At 39.3% G+C, this 17,375-nt stretch overlaps 1 protein-coding gene across 7 annotated transcripts in view; it reads right to left on the bottom strand.

Moving 5' to 3' along the window:
• Window positions 1-16,976, bottom strand: part of Arfrp1 (ADP-ribosylation factor related protein 1) — a 262,721-nt gene extending 245,745 nt beyond the window's left edge. For 4 of the 7 annotated variants that reach the window (XM_090381339.1, XM_090381340.1, XM_090381337.1 and 1 more), the window contains exons 1-2: window positions 16,862-16,976; window positions 3,185-3,302 (exon numbers count right to left, since the gene is read on the bottom strand). In XM_090381339.1, the coding sequence (XP_090237465.1) occupies window positions 3,185-3,277 (93 nt within the window). In that variant the 5' untranslated portion in view covers window positions 3,278-3,302; window positions 16,862-16,976. Of the gene's footprint in view, window positions 1-3,184; window positions 3,303-16,065; window positions 16,210-16,715; window positions 16,811-16,861 lie in introns of those variants that run through there. The other 3 variants (XM_090381341.1, XM_090381342.1, XM_090381343.1) reach the window with 3 other exon arrangements.
• Window positions 16,977-17,375: the final 399 nt, after the last annotated feature.

Here is a 17,375-nt window from a genome sequence, read left to right as displayed (position 1 = left end):
TACACCAATGCTAGGAGTTTAGTAAATAAATTTGATGAATTTGAGGTATTGCTCAAATCATCAAAGGCAGATATTGTTGGGGTATCAGAGACATGGTGTCACACAGATATAAGGAATGCAGAACTGGAATTTCGGGAGTACAACATCTACAGATAGGATAGACAGGATAGGAAGGGAGGAGGGACTATGCTATTAGTTAAGAAACATAAAATCCAAGGAAGTGAAGCCAGTCGGCATCGCTGGACAGTGCAGTGTCGAATCAGTTTGGTGTGACATAAGCATTGGGACATCAAAATTGAGAGTAGGAGTGTTCTATAGGCCTAACGACTCTGATGAGTATAATAAGAAACTGTACAGGGAAATAGAGTGGGCCAGTAAATCAGAGAGTCTTATAATGGGGGATTTTAATTTCCCAGATATTGACTGGTTTTTGAGGCTGGTCACTCACACACTAACAAGGCTTTTGTGGATTTATTGGATGATTGTTTTCTACGTCGGCATGTTCGGAAGGCAAATAGAGGGAGTAATACTCTTGATTTGATTATCAGTAGTGATTCTTCATGCATTAAGAATCTGCAGATAAATGAACCACTAGGTGGCAGTGATCACAGTGTGCTGAAGTGGGATTTACTCAAAGAGGTTACCATTAGGGGTAAAGGGAAGGGTTATTGCTTTCGTAAAGGCGACTACGATGGACTGAGACAGTATTTAAATTCTATACAGTGGGACCAACTGATGATGTTACCAACAGCAAATTCAAAATGGGAAGAATTCAAAGAACTTATCTTGGAAGCTACTAAGCTTTACATACCAACTAAGAAGTATTGTTCAAGGTTTAGGCCTAAATGGATGTCAGATAAACTAATGAGACATATGGCAGAGAAGAAAAATGCATGGGATACATACAAATTAACACGTGACACAGAAGCCTATGATAGATACAAGTTGATCTGTAGCCAAGTTACAAAGGAGGTTAGGCAGGCGAAGGCAGATTACGAGAAATCTTGGGCAAGGGATGCAAAGAAAAACAGCAAAGAGTTCTTTACTTATGTAAACTCTAGAAGGAAGGGGATGAATCAGATTGCTCCACTTGATATCGATGGGTCAACTGTTGATGATCCTGCTCAGGTAGCTAACAAACTAAATGAATATTTTGCATCGACATTCACACATAAGGAGTTATTAAGCGAGGGGAATGCCAGAGGTGTATTCAACTCTGGCAGTAAGCTAGAGAATCTTGTAATAACTGAGAGTAAAGTGGAGGAGAAATTGTTGAAGATAAACACAAGAAAGGCACCTGAGGTGGATGGGATCTATCCATTTATATTAAAGGAGGCAGCAAAGGAAGTAAGCAAACCCTTAGCCATAATTATGAGAGCTTCCTTGAACTCAGGGGAGATACCCACAGACTGCAGATGTTCAAATGTGACCCCAATTCACAAAGGAGGATCAAAGGCTGACACAAGTAATTATAGACCTGCGAGTTTAACTTCTGTTCCAGGAAAATTAATGGAGGCACTGGTTAAAGAAGCACTACAGGATCATCTAGACAAGACTTCAGTTACAGCTGGGACACAGCATGATTTTGTTAAGCAGAAGTCTTGCCTAACCAATTTGATTGGATACTATGATGCAGTCACAAAAGAACTGGATGCAGGTAATAACTTTGATATTATATACTTGGGTCTTAGAAAGACTTTTGATACAGTTGCACATGGAAGACTGCTGCACAAATTGGAGCATTGTGGCATTGGACACAAATTGCTGCTATGGATAAAGGGATGGTTGAGGGGGAGAAGACAGAGTGGTAATCAATGGACACTGCTCATCGTGGACTAATGTTATTAGTGGAGTCCCCTCAGGGTTCAGTGTTGGGTCCATTATTGTTTTCTGTATTTATAAATGATATTGATGATAGTATATCAAGATTAATGTCCAAGTTTGCAGACGATACGAAGGTTGGCAGGGTTGTCAAGGACACTACTTACACTATGCTGCTGCAACAGGATCTGAAAAGGTTGAGCAGATGGGCTGAGAGGTGGCAAATGAAGTTTAACATTGACAAATGTAAAGTACTATATATGGGAAAAAGCAACCCCAGAGCAATGTATCAACTCTGTGGTACTACACTGACAGTGGTAGAGAATGAAAGGGACCTGGGGGTGGTTGTGCAGGCAGATATGAAGTTCTCTGAGCAGTGCAGACGGGCTGCAAGAGTAGGTCATGGTGTATTGTCAATAATATATAGGAATTTTTCTAGCAGGGATAAGGAGGTGATTATTCCCTTGTAAGGCAATAAGGCAATGGCCAGGCCACACCTAGAGTACTGTATACAGGTCTGGAGGTGCTCATTTCAAGAAGGATGTAGAGCTGCTGGAACAAGTACATTGAAGGGTAACAAGATTAGTGAATGGAACAAAGGGGTGCTCTTATGAAGAAAGGTTTAAGTTTGGCAAATTACAGTGTCTGGAGACTAGGCACCGGCAAGGTGATCTGATAGAGGCGTATAAAGCCTTGAATGGTTTGAGCATGCTCATGCTCAATGCTGATGGGATTCTTCCTCTTGCTCAGAATAATCACCTGAGAGGGCATAAATTCAAATTGAGGAAAGACAGATGTAGGATAGACGTGCGGAAATTTGCCTTTAGCCAGCGGGTGGTTGGTTGGTGGAACAGACTTCCATCCCTTGTCGTGGAAGTTGATAGCCTAAATAAGTTTAAGGCTCAGCTGGACAGGTATTTCGAACGAACAGAGGTGTGAAGTGGAAGTGATTTTTTTTTTTTTTTTTTGGCTGATGCTGCATAAGCTTGATTTCTTGCATCAAATGCCTCTACTAATGCTGATGTTCATGGAGAAATTGTGGAGAAACTATACTGTACTGAACTGAACTATTAGTCAAAAACCAGCCCTGCTTTACAAAATGTGTTAAATCAAATCCATGTTGATGGACTAGTATTAGTGAGGGTTATATATTATCAATGCGTTTGTTATAAATTGAATAAGTTTATATTTGTCAGGTATCAAAGTCAATTTTTGGTGCTTTAAAAAAATAATAAATATATATATCTTTCCCTCCTTTCTTTTTTCACTTCATCTTTCTCTGTGTCTCTATCGTTTTCTTTCTGTCTTTCACTTGCCTTTCTCTCTCTGTCATTACACACACGCACACACACACAATCCTTACTGTTTTTCCGGCATTGTCCAATCCTAGTATTAGAATAAAATATTCATCCTTCTGAAATATGTACTTCCAAAGCCCATATAACAGAGTAAACATGATAAGTTCCCGTTTCTTCTTTCAACTACCAGAGAGGGAGGAAAAAAAAAAAAAAAATTAGCAAAAATATGCATTTAACAATAGAATAAAATAAAAGTTGCTAAATATGGTATATAAATTCCATGTACACCGATGAGCCAAAACATTATGACCACCTACCTAACATGATGTTGGTCGTCCACGTGCAGCCAAAACAGCTCGTACTTGGCGAGGCATGTAGCGTCCATGCCTCGCCAAGTCTTCTAGTATCTGGTACCAACATATAACCAGCAGATCCCTTAACTCCTGTAAGGTCCGTGGTTGAGATGCCACAGATCGGAGTTGCTGTTCCAACACAAACCACAGATGCTCAATGGGATTGATGTCTGAGGAATTTGGAGGCCAGGGCAATACATGGAAGTCTTCTTCATGTTCCGCAAACTAGTTGAGAAAATCCGGTGGTGTGGCGTGGCACATCATCCTGCTGAAAGATGGCACCGCCAGAGGGGAAGACCATTGCCACAAAAGGGTGTACCTGGTCAGCAATGATATTTAGGTAAGTCAGTGGTTTTCAACCTTTTTTTTTAAAAACGACACCCCTAAGTAATTTATTTTATTTTGCGGCACCCCTACTCAATTTTCTTCCTGTTAGATCAGATTCTCTCTCTGTATATATATAATATTAAAATATATATATGTTATATGATAGTTATTACAATAATATAATTATAAAAATTACATTTCATAATACAAATTATATATATACAGTATATAATAATTTTTTTCTTTATATATAGAGGTACTAAGTAAACATCAATTATAGATCACCACAAAATTAAAAAGATATTGTACACAGTTTTATAATGAAATAAACATATAAATTTTAAAAAAAATAATAAGTTTTAGTGACTTAAATCCAAATTACGTGGCATCCCTGGAATATTGTTGTGGCACCCTAAGGTACCGCGGCAACCCGGTTGAAAACCACTGAGGTAGGTGGTAGACGTCAGAGTGCCCGGCACATGGATGACTGGACCCAGGGTATCCCAGCAGAACATTGCCCAAAGCTTGACACTGTCGCCACCAGCTTGTTTTCGTCGCACGGTGCATCCAGGTGTCATCACTTCCCCAGGTAAACGACGCACACGTACCTGGCCATCCACATGGTGCAACACGAAACGTGATTCATCAAACCAGACAACCTTCTTCTGATCACTCAAGGTCCAGTTTCGATGCTCACTTGCCCATTGTAGGCGCTGTCGCCCATGAACCATGGTTAGCATGGGCACTCAGAGCAGCCTGTGGCTACGCAGCCCCATTTTCAGCAGGGTTCAATCGATGTACTGTGTGTTGCGACACATTACTCCCATCAGCAGCATTCCAGTTACTGGTGAGTTGCACCACAGTCGCCTTTCTGTTGCCACATACCATCCGGGAGAGCCTGTGCTCACTTCGAGCATTGATAAGCCATGGTCATCCAACACCTCGCCGGCAGTTCGTGGGTTTTTCTTCCTTGGACCACTTTCGGCAGGTACTAACCACGGCTGACTGTGAGCATCCCACCAGCTGTGCTCTTTCGGATATGCTCTGATCCAGTTTTCTGGCCATTACAATTTGGCCTTTGTCAAACTTGCTCAAGTCCGCTGCCTTTCCCATCTGAAGAACAAGAGTAACACTGATTAATGGAGCTCAGTATCAGGTGTCTTTTATACCGTGTCCCGACCTACACACAAATGCTGTAGTTCACCTGTAGTTGCTTCGATTTGCATAACAACTCACTGGTCATAATGTTTTGGCTCATCTGTGTATACTTGGCAATAACCTTTTATAAATCTGTTTAAAACGGGGGGGGGGGGGAGTTGCATTCTATTACATCTATTACTAAATCTATTACATTAAAGAAAATGTGTTTCATGATTAACAAAAGCTATAGTAGTAGCAAAAAAATTACAAAGTTCAATAAAGATGAAAGGCACGTAAACAAATTCTCTGCCTAAAAAAGAAAAAAATTCAGAAAGAACATTCTTTCTGAATTTGTACAGGAATTCAACTCTGTTGGAAAGCACAGTTCATAGATGATCAAGTTTTTTTCTGGAACCAAGTGCTATGAACAAGCTCTGTTCTGGAATTGCCATACATAACAATAAATACCAAGAATGTGGAATATCTGAAAATCCTTATCACACAAAATAATGATTTAAAGTCATGAAAATGCAATCCACACGAGCATTCTTCTTAGCTTTGTGCATGCCATTCTGTACTAATAACTGAGCAAATAAATGATGAACAGAATACTCTTTACTGGAGTCTTGGTGAAAGCAGTTTTTGTATTGTCACTGAATGAGAAATACACTTCTAGCTCATATAGTAAGAGAAGATTCATCTTCTTTTCATTTCTTCCTTCGTTCATTTCTTTGAACTGAAAAACCAAAATGCAATCAAAACAATAGAAACATTAAACTTCTAATAATCAAGCCTCTGGCATTGAATCCCCTTTATAATAGTGTCTGTTCTGGAGACCATTTTATTCTAAAAATGGGGGGAAAAAATAAAACATCACAAAACAACTGACAAAAATACAAACATAAATACAGCAAGATTCCTATAATCAAATCTGTTTACATTTTTCATTAGTGAATCACTGAGGTAAATTCGTTGATCTCGCTCTCTCAACATTATGACCAACTTGTAAGGTTAATTAGTATTTAGTTATTTTGAATGCAAGAATGCAAATAATAACACAGCAAGAGTCAAGAAAGAATAAATCTGAAAATGGACCACTCACTGAAGACATCAAAGTCTACCTTTCAAAGACAATTTTAAATCAATCAGAGAAACAAAGCATTGGTGTATCTACAACTGTGCAACAAGCTTTAGAAAAATTAGGCAGTTAGGCTGAGAAATGGCAACTGAAGTTTGACACTGACAAATGCAAGGTACTGCATATGGGTAGTAGTAATCCCACATTAACATACCAACTGTGTAGTACTACACGCAGAATAGCAGATGATGAAAAAGACTGGGATAATTGTGCAGTCAGATATGAAGATCTCTGAGTAGTACAGACAGACTGCCATGACAGATCATGTGGTATACAGTTGCTGTATATCACTTGCCAATGATATACAGGAACTGTTCACAATGATAAGGAGATGATTATCATATTATACAAGGTAATTTTTAGGCTGCATTCGAGTACTGAATACAGGTCTGAGATCTCACTTTAGAAATGTAGATCGACTGGAATGGGTGCAGAGAAGAGCAATGAGATTGGTGAGGAGAGCAAAAGGGTAGTCTTATCAAGAAAGGCTTCAGTTCTGAAAATTGTAGCATCTGAAGACTAGGCACCTGCAAGGTAATCTGATTGAGGTGTTTAAGGCTTTGAATGGATTGCACAAGCTCAATGCTGATGACATCCTCTTGCTATACACATATGAGGGGTAATAAATTCAAACTAAGGAAGGATGGTTGGATGATAGATGGGTAGAAGTTTTCCCTCAGCCAGCAAGTGGTAAATTGTTGGCACAAATTTCCAACTGTTGTTGTGGAAGTGGATAGTTTGAATAAATTCAAGGAAGAACTAAAACTACTGGAGAGGATGACCAGGCGATGTGGGAAGTTCTTTTTTCCAAGTTAAAACTATTTAACGGACATGTTATACAAAGGGTACTAGGAAAGTTTTGCAATATGACGCAACAATGAATCACCGGAAGCTGCTTGTTGAGACATGTTCATATGTGCATAGTAGCCGCCGCGCCAAGTTGATGGGCTCAGTTATTCATTAGTAGTGAGAGTGTAAAGTGCTTGCGATGGCATCGTGGTCACGAAATGAGATAAGGACAGTTTTGCGGTATAATTTCGTGAGTGGTTTAACCACAGACCAGTGCTTAGAAGAAATGACTCTTGCACTAGATGATGATTGTCCACATCATACAGCGATATTCAGGTGGTATAGAGAATTCCAAAGGGGAAATTTCACTCTGGAGGATTCTGAGAGGCCGGGAAGGCCACGAACGTCAGTTACAGAGGAAAACGTTACTGCTGTGAGGAAAATGCTTGACGAAAACAGGCAAGTGACCTACCAACAGATAGCGGATACTTTGAGCCTAAATGCACCAGCAATTCGTTCGATTCTGCAAGATCATTTGCACGTGAAGAAACTTTGTTCTCTCTGGGTGCCGCATCAACTGACTGAAGAGCAGATGACACGACGTGTGACTTGGTGCCGGGAGATGTTAAAAATGTTTGATAAAGGACAATCTCGGTATGTGAACAACATCGTGACAGGTGACGAGACTTGGCTGTACTATTACAATCTGCCAACCAAGGCTCAAAACAAAGTTTGGGTCTTTGATGATGAGGACACACCCATAATTGTCAGAAAATCCCGATCTGTAAAGAAGAAAATGATAGCTGTATTTTTCAAATCGAGTGGAATTGTGGAACGTGTCGTTTTGGACACGCAGAAGACAGTCACAGCTAAGTGGTATACTGAACAATGCCTGCCTAAAGTCATTGGATCTATGAAGAACCTGCAGCCAAAGTCAAGAATGGACACCTGGTACCTCCATCACGATAATGCTGCAGCTCACCGCGCCAAAGCCTGCACCGAATATTTGACCACGACAGGACTGAAACTTCTCGAGCACCCTCCCTACAGTCCAAACCTTGCTCCCTGCGACTTTGCACTGTTCCCGCATGTTAAAATGAAGCTAAAAGGGAGGCGGTTTTCCAGTGATGAGGACCTTCTACGGGAGACGGTCTACTAGAGACGAGGCTACTAGAGTGGTTGCTGACGAGGCTACTAGAGACGGTCGTTTTCAAAGCCGCTAAGTGGATTTTTGTTAATTATTGATTTGAAATTATTGTTTTTCTAAAACTTTTGATTTAAATTTAGTAGTATAACATTATTTTGTGATTTTCTGATTAATTTGGTGTATTTATTCTTTACTCGGCCTTGTAATTGCATAAAAGTATCGGTAAAGGTTTCCACCTGTTTCAACTCCGCTAACCGTTCGTAATTTTCCCGCCTTTGTGATACGATATACCGTACTAGATAGCGTTAGTTGAACTTCGTTAGCAGTTAAATTGTACGTTTAAATAAATACATATAACGACTTAGATTACAAACGTAATATAATTAATTTTATTTAACATAATTAATTATACATATAACCACTTAGGTTACGTAACATAAATAATTAGTAAAAACAAATAATTAATACATAACTTGATACGAAAGTTATATAAAGGGATTTCGCAGATAACACTCGTTACTGAAACGTAAATATTTCGTAGATAACACTCGTTACTGAAACGTAAATATTCCGTAGATAACACTCGTTACTGAAACATAAATATAGCGTTATAACTGTGTTTGGATACAAGTTTAGGATTTAATTTTGTACAGAAATTGAAATTTTATTGAAAGTAAATCTAAATCATGACTCAAACCAGAGCAGCAAAGCAAAGGGCTCAAGCTAATGGGAATGCTGTGGCCCAGGGGAGAACTGAGGGGGGCAGTTGTCCTCTGAATCACAGCCTTGTAAGATGCACTATTTGCTTGATGTTTGCGGAGCAGTCAAGTATGGGACATGATACTGCCATGGGGGATGTCTTTGTGTGTGTGCGATGCAAGGAGTGTAAGGAGATAAGGCGACAACTCAGCGTTGTTATGGGCCTATATGAGAGCTTGAAGGATAGGGTGGATGCCCTCGAAGGATTACAAGTGAGGGGCCCATCAAGCTCTCAGCTGCCCACACCAATGCCAGAGCTTGCACTTGGTCATCGCGGAACACAGCGGCAACCCCCAAGGCAGAATGCGCTGGTCCCAAAGGAACTAGTAGTTGTTGGTGACTCTATTGTCAGGGAAACGGGAAACATGCTTTGTAAAAAGGATAGGTGGAATAGGACCAGGGTATGTCTGCCAGGGGCAAAAGTTGATGACGTTGTAGAGCGGATATCATCTTTTAAGGGCACAAAAGGTGATATAGTTGTACACGTTGGCACTAATGACATTAAGAGTAGGAGACCGGCGGAATTACTTGACAAGTACAGGTCACTGATGAAAAAAAGCCGTGAATTAGGGTTGAAATTGAAAGTGTCTGCAATTCTGCCCAGACACGATAGGAGGGAGTATATGATGAGAGCCCTGTCAATCAATTCGGCCCTGGAAAGATTGTGCAGGGCTCAAGGGGTAGAATTTTTTTCAGCCTGGTCTGTACTTGTTAACAGGAGAGACTGCTTCTACAGGGATGGGATACACTTAAATAGAAAGGGTGCAAGAATGTTTGCTGATGCTATCGAGGCAATGTTAGGTGGGTCGGAAAACTGCTAGATTGGGGGGATACAAGGACTAATAGATTAACAGTAGCCACTGGCAGAGGTGAAAGTGATTCTTGCACTGCTTCTATTGGAATGAGCCGCAGCCTGGAAAATAAGATGCAGGATATTTCAGAGACTGCTGGGAATCATTGGGGTACAAGTAAACACATGGGTTGTGTTAGGGTAGCTAAGAAAAAGAACAGGTGCATGTATACTTGTGTGTACACCAATGCTAGGAGTTTAGTAAATAAATTTGATGAATTTGAGATATTGCTCAAAACATCAAAGGCAGATATTGTGGGGATTTCAGAGACGTGGTGTCACACAGATATAAGAAATGCAGAACTGGAATTTGGGGAGTACAATGTGTACAGAAAGGATAGACAGGATAGGAAGGGAGGAGGGGTTATGCTATTAATTAAGAAACACATAAAATCCAAGGAAGTGAAGCCAGTCGACATCGCTGGACAGTGCAGTGTCGAGTCAGTTTGGTGTGACATAAGCATTGGGAGATCAAAATTGAGAGTAGGAGTGTGCTATAGGCCTAATGACTCTGATGAGTATAATAAGAAACTGTTCGGAGAAATAGAGTGGGCCAGTAAATCAGAGAGTCTTATAATGGGGGATTTTAATTTCCCAGATATTGACTGGAATTTGGGGGCTGGTCACTCACACAGTAGCAAGGCTTTTGTGGATTTATTGGATGATTGTTTTCTACATCAGCATGTTCGGGAGGCAACTAGAGGGAGTAATACTCTTGATTTGATTATCAGTAGTGATTCTTCATGCATTCAGAATCTGCAGATAAATGAACCACTTGGTGGCAGTGATCACAGTGTGCTGAAGTGGGAGTTACTCAAAGAGGTAACTACCATTAGGGGTAAAGGGAAGGGGTATTGCTTTCGTAAAGGCGACTACAATGGACTGAGACAGTATTTAAATTCTATACAGTGGGATCAACTGATGATATTGCCAACAGCAAATTCAAAATGGGAAGCATTCAAAGAACTTATCGTGGAAGCTACTAGGCTTTACATACCAACTAAGAAATATTGTTCAAGGTTTAGGCCTAAATGGTTGTCAGATGAACTAATGAGGCATATGGCAGAGAAGAAAAATGCATGGGATACATACAAATTAACACGTGACACGGATGCCTATGATAGATACAAGTTGATCTGTAACCAAGTTACAAAGGAGGTTAGGCAGGCGAAGGCAGATTACGAGAGATCCTTGGCAAGGGATGCGAAGAAAAACAGCAAAGAGTTCTTTACTTATGTAAACTCTAGAAGGAAGGGGATGAATCAGATTGGTCCACTTGAGATCGATGGGTCAACTGTTGATGACCCTGCTCGGGTAGCTAACAAACTAAATGAATATTTTGCATCGACATTCACACATGAGGAGTTATTCAGCGAGGGGAATGCCAGAGGTGTATTCAACTCTAGCAGTAAGCTAGAGAATCTTGTAATAACTGAGAGCAAAGTGGAGGAGAAATTGTTGAAGATAAACACAAGAAAGGCACCTGGGGTGGATGGGATCTATCCAGTTATATTAAAGGAGGCAGCAAAGGAGGTAAGCAAACCCTTAGCCATAATTATGAGAGCTTCCTTGGACTCAGGGGAGGTACCCATTGACTGGAGATGTGCAAATGTGACCCCAATTCACAAAGGGGGATCAAAGGCTGACACAAGTAATTATAGACCTGTGAGTTTAACTTCTGTTCCCGGAAAATTAATGGAGGCACTGGTGAAAGAAGCACTGCAGGATCATCTAGACAAGACTTCAGTTATAGCTAGGACACAGCATGGTTTTGTTAAGGGGAAGTCTTGCCTGACCAATTTGATTGGATACTATGATGCAGTCACAAAAGAACTGGATGCAGGGAATAACTTTGATATTATATACTTGGATCTTAGAAAGGCTTTTGATACTGTTGCACATGGAAGACTGCTGCACAAATTGGAGCAGTGTGGCATTGGAGGCAAGTTGCTGCTATGGATAAAGGGGTGGTTGAGGGGGAGAAGACAGAGAGTGGTAATCAATGGACACTGCTCATCGTGGACTAATGTTATTAGTGGAGTCCCTCAGGGTTCAGTATTGGGGCCTTTATTGTTTTCTGTATTTATAAATGATATTGATGATGGTATATCAGGCTTAATGTCCAAGTTTGCAGACGATACAAAGGTTGGCAGGGTTGTCAAGGACACTACTGACACTATGCTGCTGCAACAGGATTTGGAAAGGTTGAGCAGATGGGCTTCGAGGTGGCAAATGAAGTTTAACATTGACAAATGTAAAGTACTACATATGGGAAACAGCAACCCCAGAGCAACGTATCAACTCTGTGGTACTACACTGACAGTGGTAGAGAATGAAAGGGACCTGGGGGTGGTGGTGCAGGCAGATATGAAGTTCTCTGAGCAGTGCAGACGAGCTGCAAGAGTAGCTCATGGTGTATTGTCAATGATATATAGAAATTTTTCTAGCAGGGATAAGGAGGTGATTATTCCCTTGTATAAGGCAATGGTCAGGCCACACCTAGAGTACTGTATACAGGCCTGGAGGCCTCATTTCAGGAAGGATGTAGAGCTGCTGGAACGAGTACAGAGAAGGGCAACTAGATTGGTGAATGGGACAAAGGGGTTCTCTTACGAAGAAAGGCTTAAGTTTTGCAAATTACAGTGTCTGGAAACTAGGCACCAGCGGGGTGATCTGATAGAGGTGTACAAAGCCTTGAATGGTTTGAGCATGCTCAATGCTGATGGGATTCTTCCTCTAGCTCAGAAAAATCACCTGAGAGGGCATAAATTCAAATTGAGGAAAGACAGATGTAGGATAGATGTGCGGAAATTTGCCTTTAGCCAGCGGGTGGTTGGTGGGTGGAACAGACTTCCATCCCTTGTCGTGGAAGTTGATAGCCTAAATAAGTTTAAGGCTCAGCTGGACAGGTATTTCGAACGAACAGAGGGGTGAAGTGGAAGTGGTTATTTTTATTTATTTATGTTACTTTTTTTTTTTTTTTTTTTTTTTTTTGGCTGATGCTGCATAAGCTTGCTTTCTTGCATCAAATGCCTCTACTAATGCTAATGCTAATGCTAATGCTTGGGACAACGAGTGCGCTTTACTCCCTAGTGAAACTTGGCAGAACTGGTTTAAAGATTGGTTTCGGAGGATGGAGAGGTGTATTGAATGTAGAGGAAATTACTTTGAAAAAATTAAATAAACAAAGCTGTATTGCAAAACTTTCCTAGTACCCTTTGTACATGTGTGTGGATGGACAACTTGACAGTGTCATACATTACTCAGTCAGGTCATTATTATGGAAGAAACATAGAACTGATGGAGGTGTTTGCAGCCAGCCAAAGTTTTTCTTTGACAAGTTTAAAAAAAAAAAATGCCAGTGTTCGTATTAGTGATGAAGCTGCACATACTGAAATTCATGAAATGTCATCAATCACAAAGTCAACAACCAAGTAGACACAATTATTTAAAATGGTGTAAAGTAGGCATTTTTTTATTTAAAAATTATGCTTTTCATTATCTTTTTGTTTAAAATTAGTAGAGCAGTTATTATTTGTGTTTATTTAATAAAGCAGATGAAACCCCAAGTGACAGTTTTGTAACACACCTAACACTGCCACTTGTGGTTTCCCCTAATTTATCAAATAAACACAAATAAAAAACAAAAACTTGCTAGCTTTGAGGGAATACACAGACTAATAAATTAAACTGCAGCAGCAAACAGAGCTGAAAGTGATTCTTGCACTTCTATTGAAACATGTAGAAGGCTGGAGAGAGAGGTGTCAGAGGTTACACTATAGTAGGTCATCATGGAACAACTGAATAAATGAGATGTGTTAGAGTAACCAAGAGTAAGAACACATGCATGTATAATTACACTAATGCTAGGAGCATAGTAAATAAATTCGATGAATTAATTACCGATTATGTCATCAAATGCAGAGAATGTAGGGATATTTGAGACACACACATAAGTGATGCAAAATTTGAATATGGGGGTACAATTTGTACAGATAGGACAGAAACAGGAGGGGAAGAGTTTATGCTCTTAGCACACAAGGAATTCTTTAGGGAAGATGATTCCAGAAGTTTATCAAACTCTTAACAGGGAGCTAAATGATTTTGTGATAAGAGATAAGAAAGTGGAAGAGAAACTTTTGAAGCTAAACATAAAAAAAATGCACCTAGGGTGGATGTGATCGATCCAATTATATAAAGGGAGGTGCAAAGGAGGTAAACAAACCTTCAGCCATAATTATGAGGGCATCTTTGGATACAAGGGGACTCACTATGAACTGGATATAGGGGTAGTAGTAATGGCAAATGATGCAAGAAAACAAGATTATATAGCAACAGCAAAAAAAAAAAAAAAAATCACGTGTGCCCTGTATGCACGAAAGATGCTTTTGTGTAAACATCTTTGACACCTACTAAATTACGAACAGCTAGAACCAAAATCATGAACAATGTAATTTATGCTCACACACGCTACTTACTCTACCGAAACAATGTTAGTGATAAATAGGATACACACTCCCGCTGCTTACTCTACAAAATCACCGATTGGAAGAGGCTAGGCCAATAGCCTAATTACCCATTTGATTGTAGTCATCTGTTGAACAGTATGAGTGCAACAATACAAGTATTTGTACTGTTACAATAAAACTATCTTTTTGGATCACGTTACTCTTGTCATGCTTTGTCACAAATTACACATGCAGTCAGTGGCAGATTAAGGATAGTTGGGGCCCCTAGGCAAATTATATTTGAAGGCCCCCCAAAAAATAATAATAAAAAAAATAATAAAAAATAAATAAAAGTTAGGTGGCAAATAAATGAAATTTTGTACTTTTGAATTTTTTGCTTAAATTTTCGCTTAAATTAATCAAGATTTTTATGATGTTTACTCAAAACATTAATCTATTTTAGAACACTATAGGAAAATATCCTTGCTTGGGAGCCCCAAAGCCTTGGGCTCCTAGGTACGTGCCTCATTGCCTTAATGGGTAATCCGCCACTGCATGCAGTGCTATGAGATCTGCAAAAAATTACAGTATCCATGCATAATATGTTATCAAAACTATGACTTGGCTCAGGATCTCAGCAGGTACAATTTTCAGGGTCACTGATCTCCGGATTGAAACACATATGCTTGTGTGACGTCTCACAGATGCAACATTAATGTCTTTATTTCTATTAGCTGTTCTTGCCAGTGAAATTATGGCTCTACAGAAAGGTTAGACCTATTGCTAGCATCTCCTAGATGCCACGTGGGGATGGCTAGAAAATAAGAGCCACTTTTGCTTGCCTCGTGTCTGTTAAACACCAATCACAAAAAAAAAAAAAAAAAAATATATATATATATATATATATATATATTTGTGGTTAGGTTGGATTATGCTGTGCTCATAATTCATGGTATATCAAAAAGAAAAGTTGGTTTTTTTTTGCCAAGCCTACTCCTTTCAAACCTACTCCACTCTGAAAAGTTCAATGTTTCTAATAAAATTCGAAATTGGTTCCTTGACCAAAGAATATTAGAAATGCACGACACAAAGATTACAAATTACAAAAGAATGGAATAAAGGGTTGCTCTTACCAAGAAAAGCTTAAGTTTTGCAAATTAGTGTCTGGAGACTAGGCACCGGCGAGGTGACCTGATAGAGGCGTATAAAGCCTTGAATGGTTTGTGCATGCTCAATGCCGATGAGATTCTTCTTCTTGCTCAGAATAATCACCTGAAAGGGCATAAATTCAGATTGAGGAAAGACAGATGTAGGATAGATGTGTGGAAATTTGCCTTTAGCCAGCGGGTAGTTGGTTGGTGGAACAGACTTCCATCCCTTGTTGTGGAAGTTGATAGCCTAAATAAATTTAAGGCTCAGCTGGTCAGTATTTCGAACGATTGTTTGTTTGTTTGTTTATTTGGTTTTTAGGAGCATTAGCAACTAAGGCCATATTGCTCCGGGATATGCGGTGGTCATTCCCTGACCTTTCCGCATCCTCCGTATTTGGTGGTGACGGGCTCGAACCCTGGTCTAATCAAGAAGTGTGTGCTATGCACTGCTGCTCTTTCCCACCTGGCTACAGAGGCGCCTATATTTCGAACGAACGGAAGTGTTTTTTTATTGTTTTTTTTTTTGTTTTTTTTTTGACTGATGTTGCATAAGCTTGCTTTCTTTCATCATATGCCTCTACTAATGCTAATGCTAAAACACATACAAAAGACTCCCCACCCATCCCCCATTATCACCTAACTGCAAAATATTTACACACAAACATGCAAATAACAATAATTCTTTAGAAATGGGCCATTTAAATGACAGTTCTTAACTAGTATGAATTTATTTTCATAATATACATTTTTTTGTCATTTATCATATAGATACAAAAAAGGATTAGCGACATCGACATGCAAATTATCAATCAATAATTTTTTAGAAATAATTTTCACTCTTCACCGTTCAAAAAACAATTCAGTACTACAACGTAATTTCATCATATCATTCCGTAATTCAATGTTTTCCAGCATAACCCCAGTAGCTCACATCTGATGAATATGTGACTTGGCATACCCAGGGTCCTGAGTTGGATATCATCATTCTTATCTTTCTTGGTGATTCCCTTCTACTTCTGACTCACTCTCTCTCACACTCTCTCTCTCTCACTCACACACACACACACACACACACACTCTCTCTCTCTCAGTAATTCCAAAATTTTCTTTCGGCTGGTGCAGCATAAGCCTCAGGCCTCCTTGCACCATATGACTAATGATAATAATATCGCGGGAAAAGCTTTTTAACAGACCATCTTATTTCGGGCACATCTCTCTATATACACGTTTTTGAAGTTACATAACTGAAAATAAAAATAAAATTTCTTGCACATTCCCTTGGTGTCATTCGTATATCGTTAAGAGCGACAATCGGCGAAGAGAACGCTTACAACGGCAGCAAACAGAAACAATTTGGTACGACGCTAAAAAGGTAACATAATTTTAATATCATAAAGTTTCTCTATACAGGCAATATAGAGGATTTTAAAAACATAAAAGTAACAACGATTATCTGGGAACAAATTAATAATTATATCTTCACAATTTTTCCACCTTTCTTTCGTTAGCGATTTATTCCATTCGAGATATGTAATATCGTGTTTTAATGAAATCAGTAATGTAGCAAATAAATATACTTTACAAAGAAAACAAACAAAAAAAAAGAACGCATTATAGAAAAACAACTAGATGTATCTCACTTTCTCACGAACCAGGGATGGATCACAAAAACAGATAGCTTTATCAGGACCTGTGATTTTGTCATTGTCACATAGAGAAGCCACCTCTCGGCATTGAACACATCGCCCTCGGGCAAGAGCATGCCGTGTGCGGGCTCAACATCCTGTTACAATGGTGGAGAAAAAAAACAAAACTTTCCGTTATGATATTATTGTATGTTATTATCTGTTTCTTGTGTGTGTGTGTGTTTTTTTTTTTTAACTAAGGAAACAATCTAATACTAAAACTGGACGAGTAAAAGAAATTTTGTTCTGAAAGAGCTAAAAAAATATTGAACAAAATGTTGTTTTTAGGTCGATGTGGAGGGGGACTGCACATCATCAAGTTCATACCAAGAATATTTTTCGGATGAACGTACAGTAGCGGACAAAAAAACTGCATCACCTTAAAAATAAAGTAACATTTCAAGTGAAATGTATAACATATATTGTTTGATTACTGTCATTTTGTTTGTTGCAAAGCAAAGGTATTGTG

This window comes from Mastigoproctus giganteus, chromosome 9, assembly GCF_048544385.1.
Source record: "Mastigoproctus giganteus isolate SK-2022 chromosome 9, ASM4854438v1, whole genome shotgun sequence".
NCBI classification, from domain to species: Eukaryota; Metazoa; Arthropoda; class Arachnida; order Uropygi; family Thelyphonidae; genus Mastigoproctus; species Mastigoproctus giganteus.
This window is presented reverse-complemented; position numbering and strand designations above follow the sequence as displayed.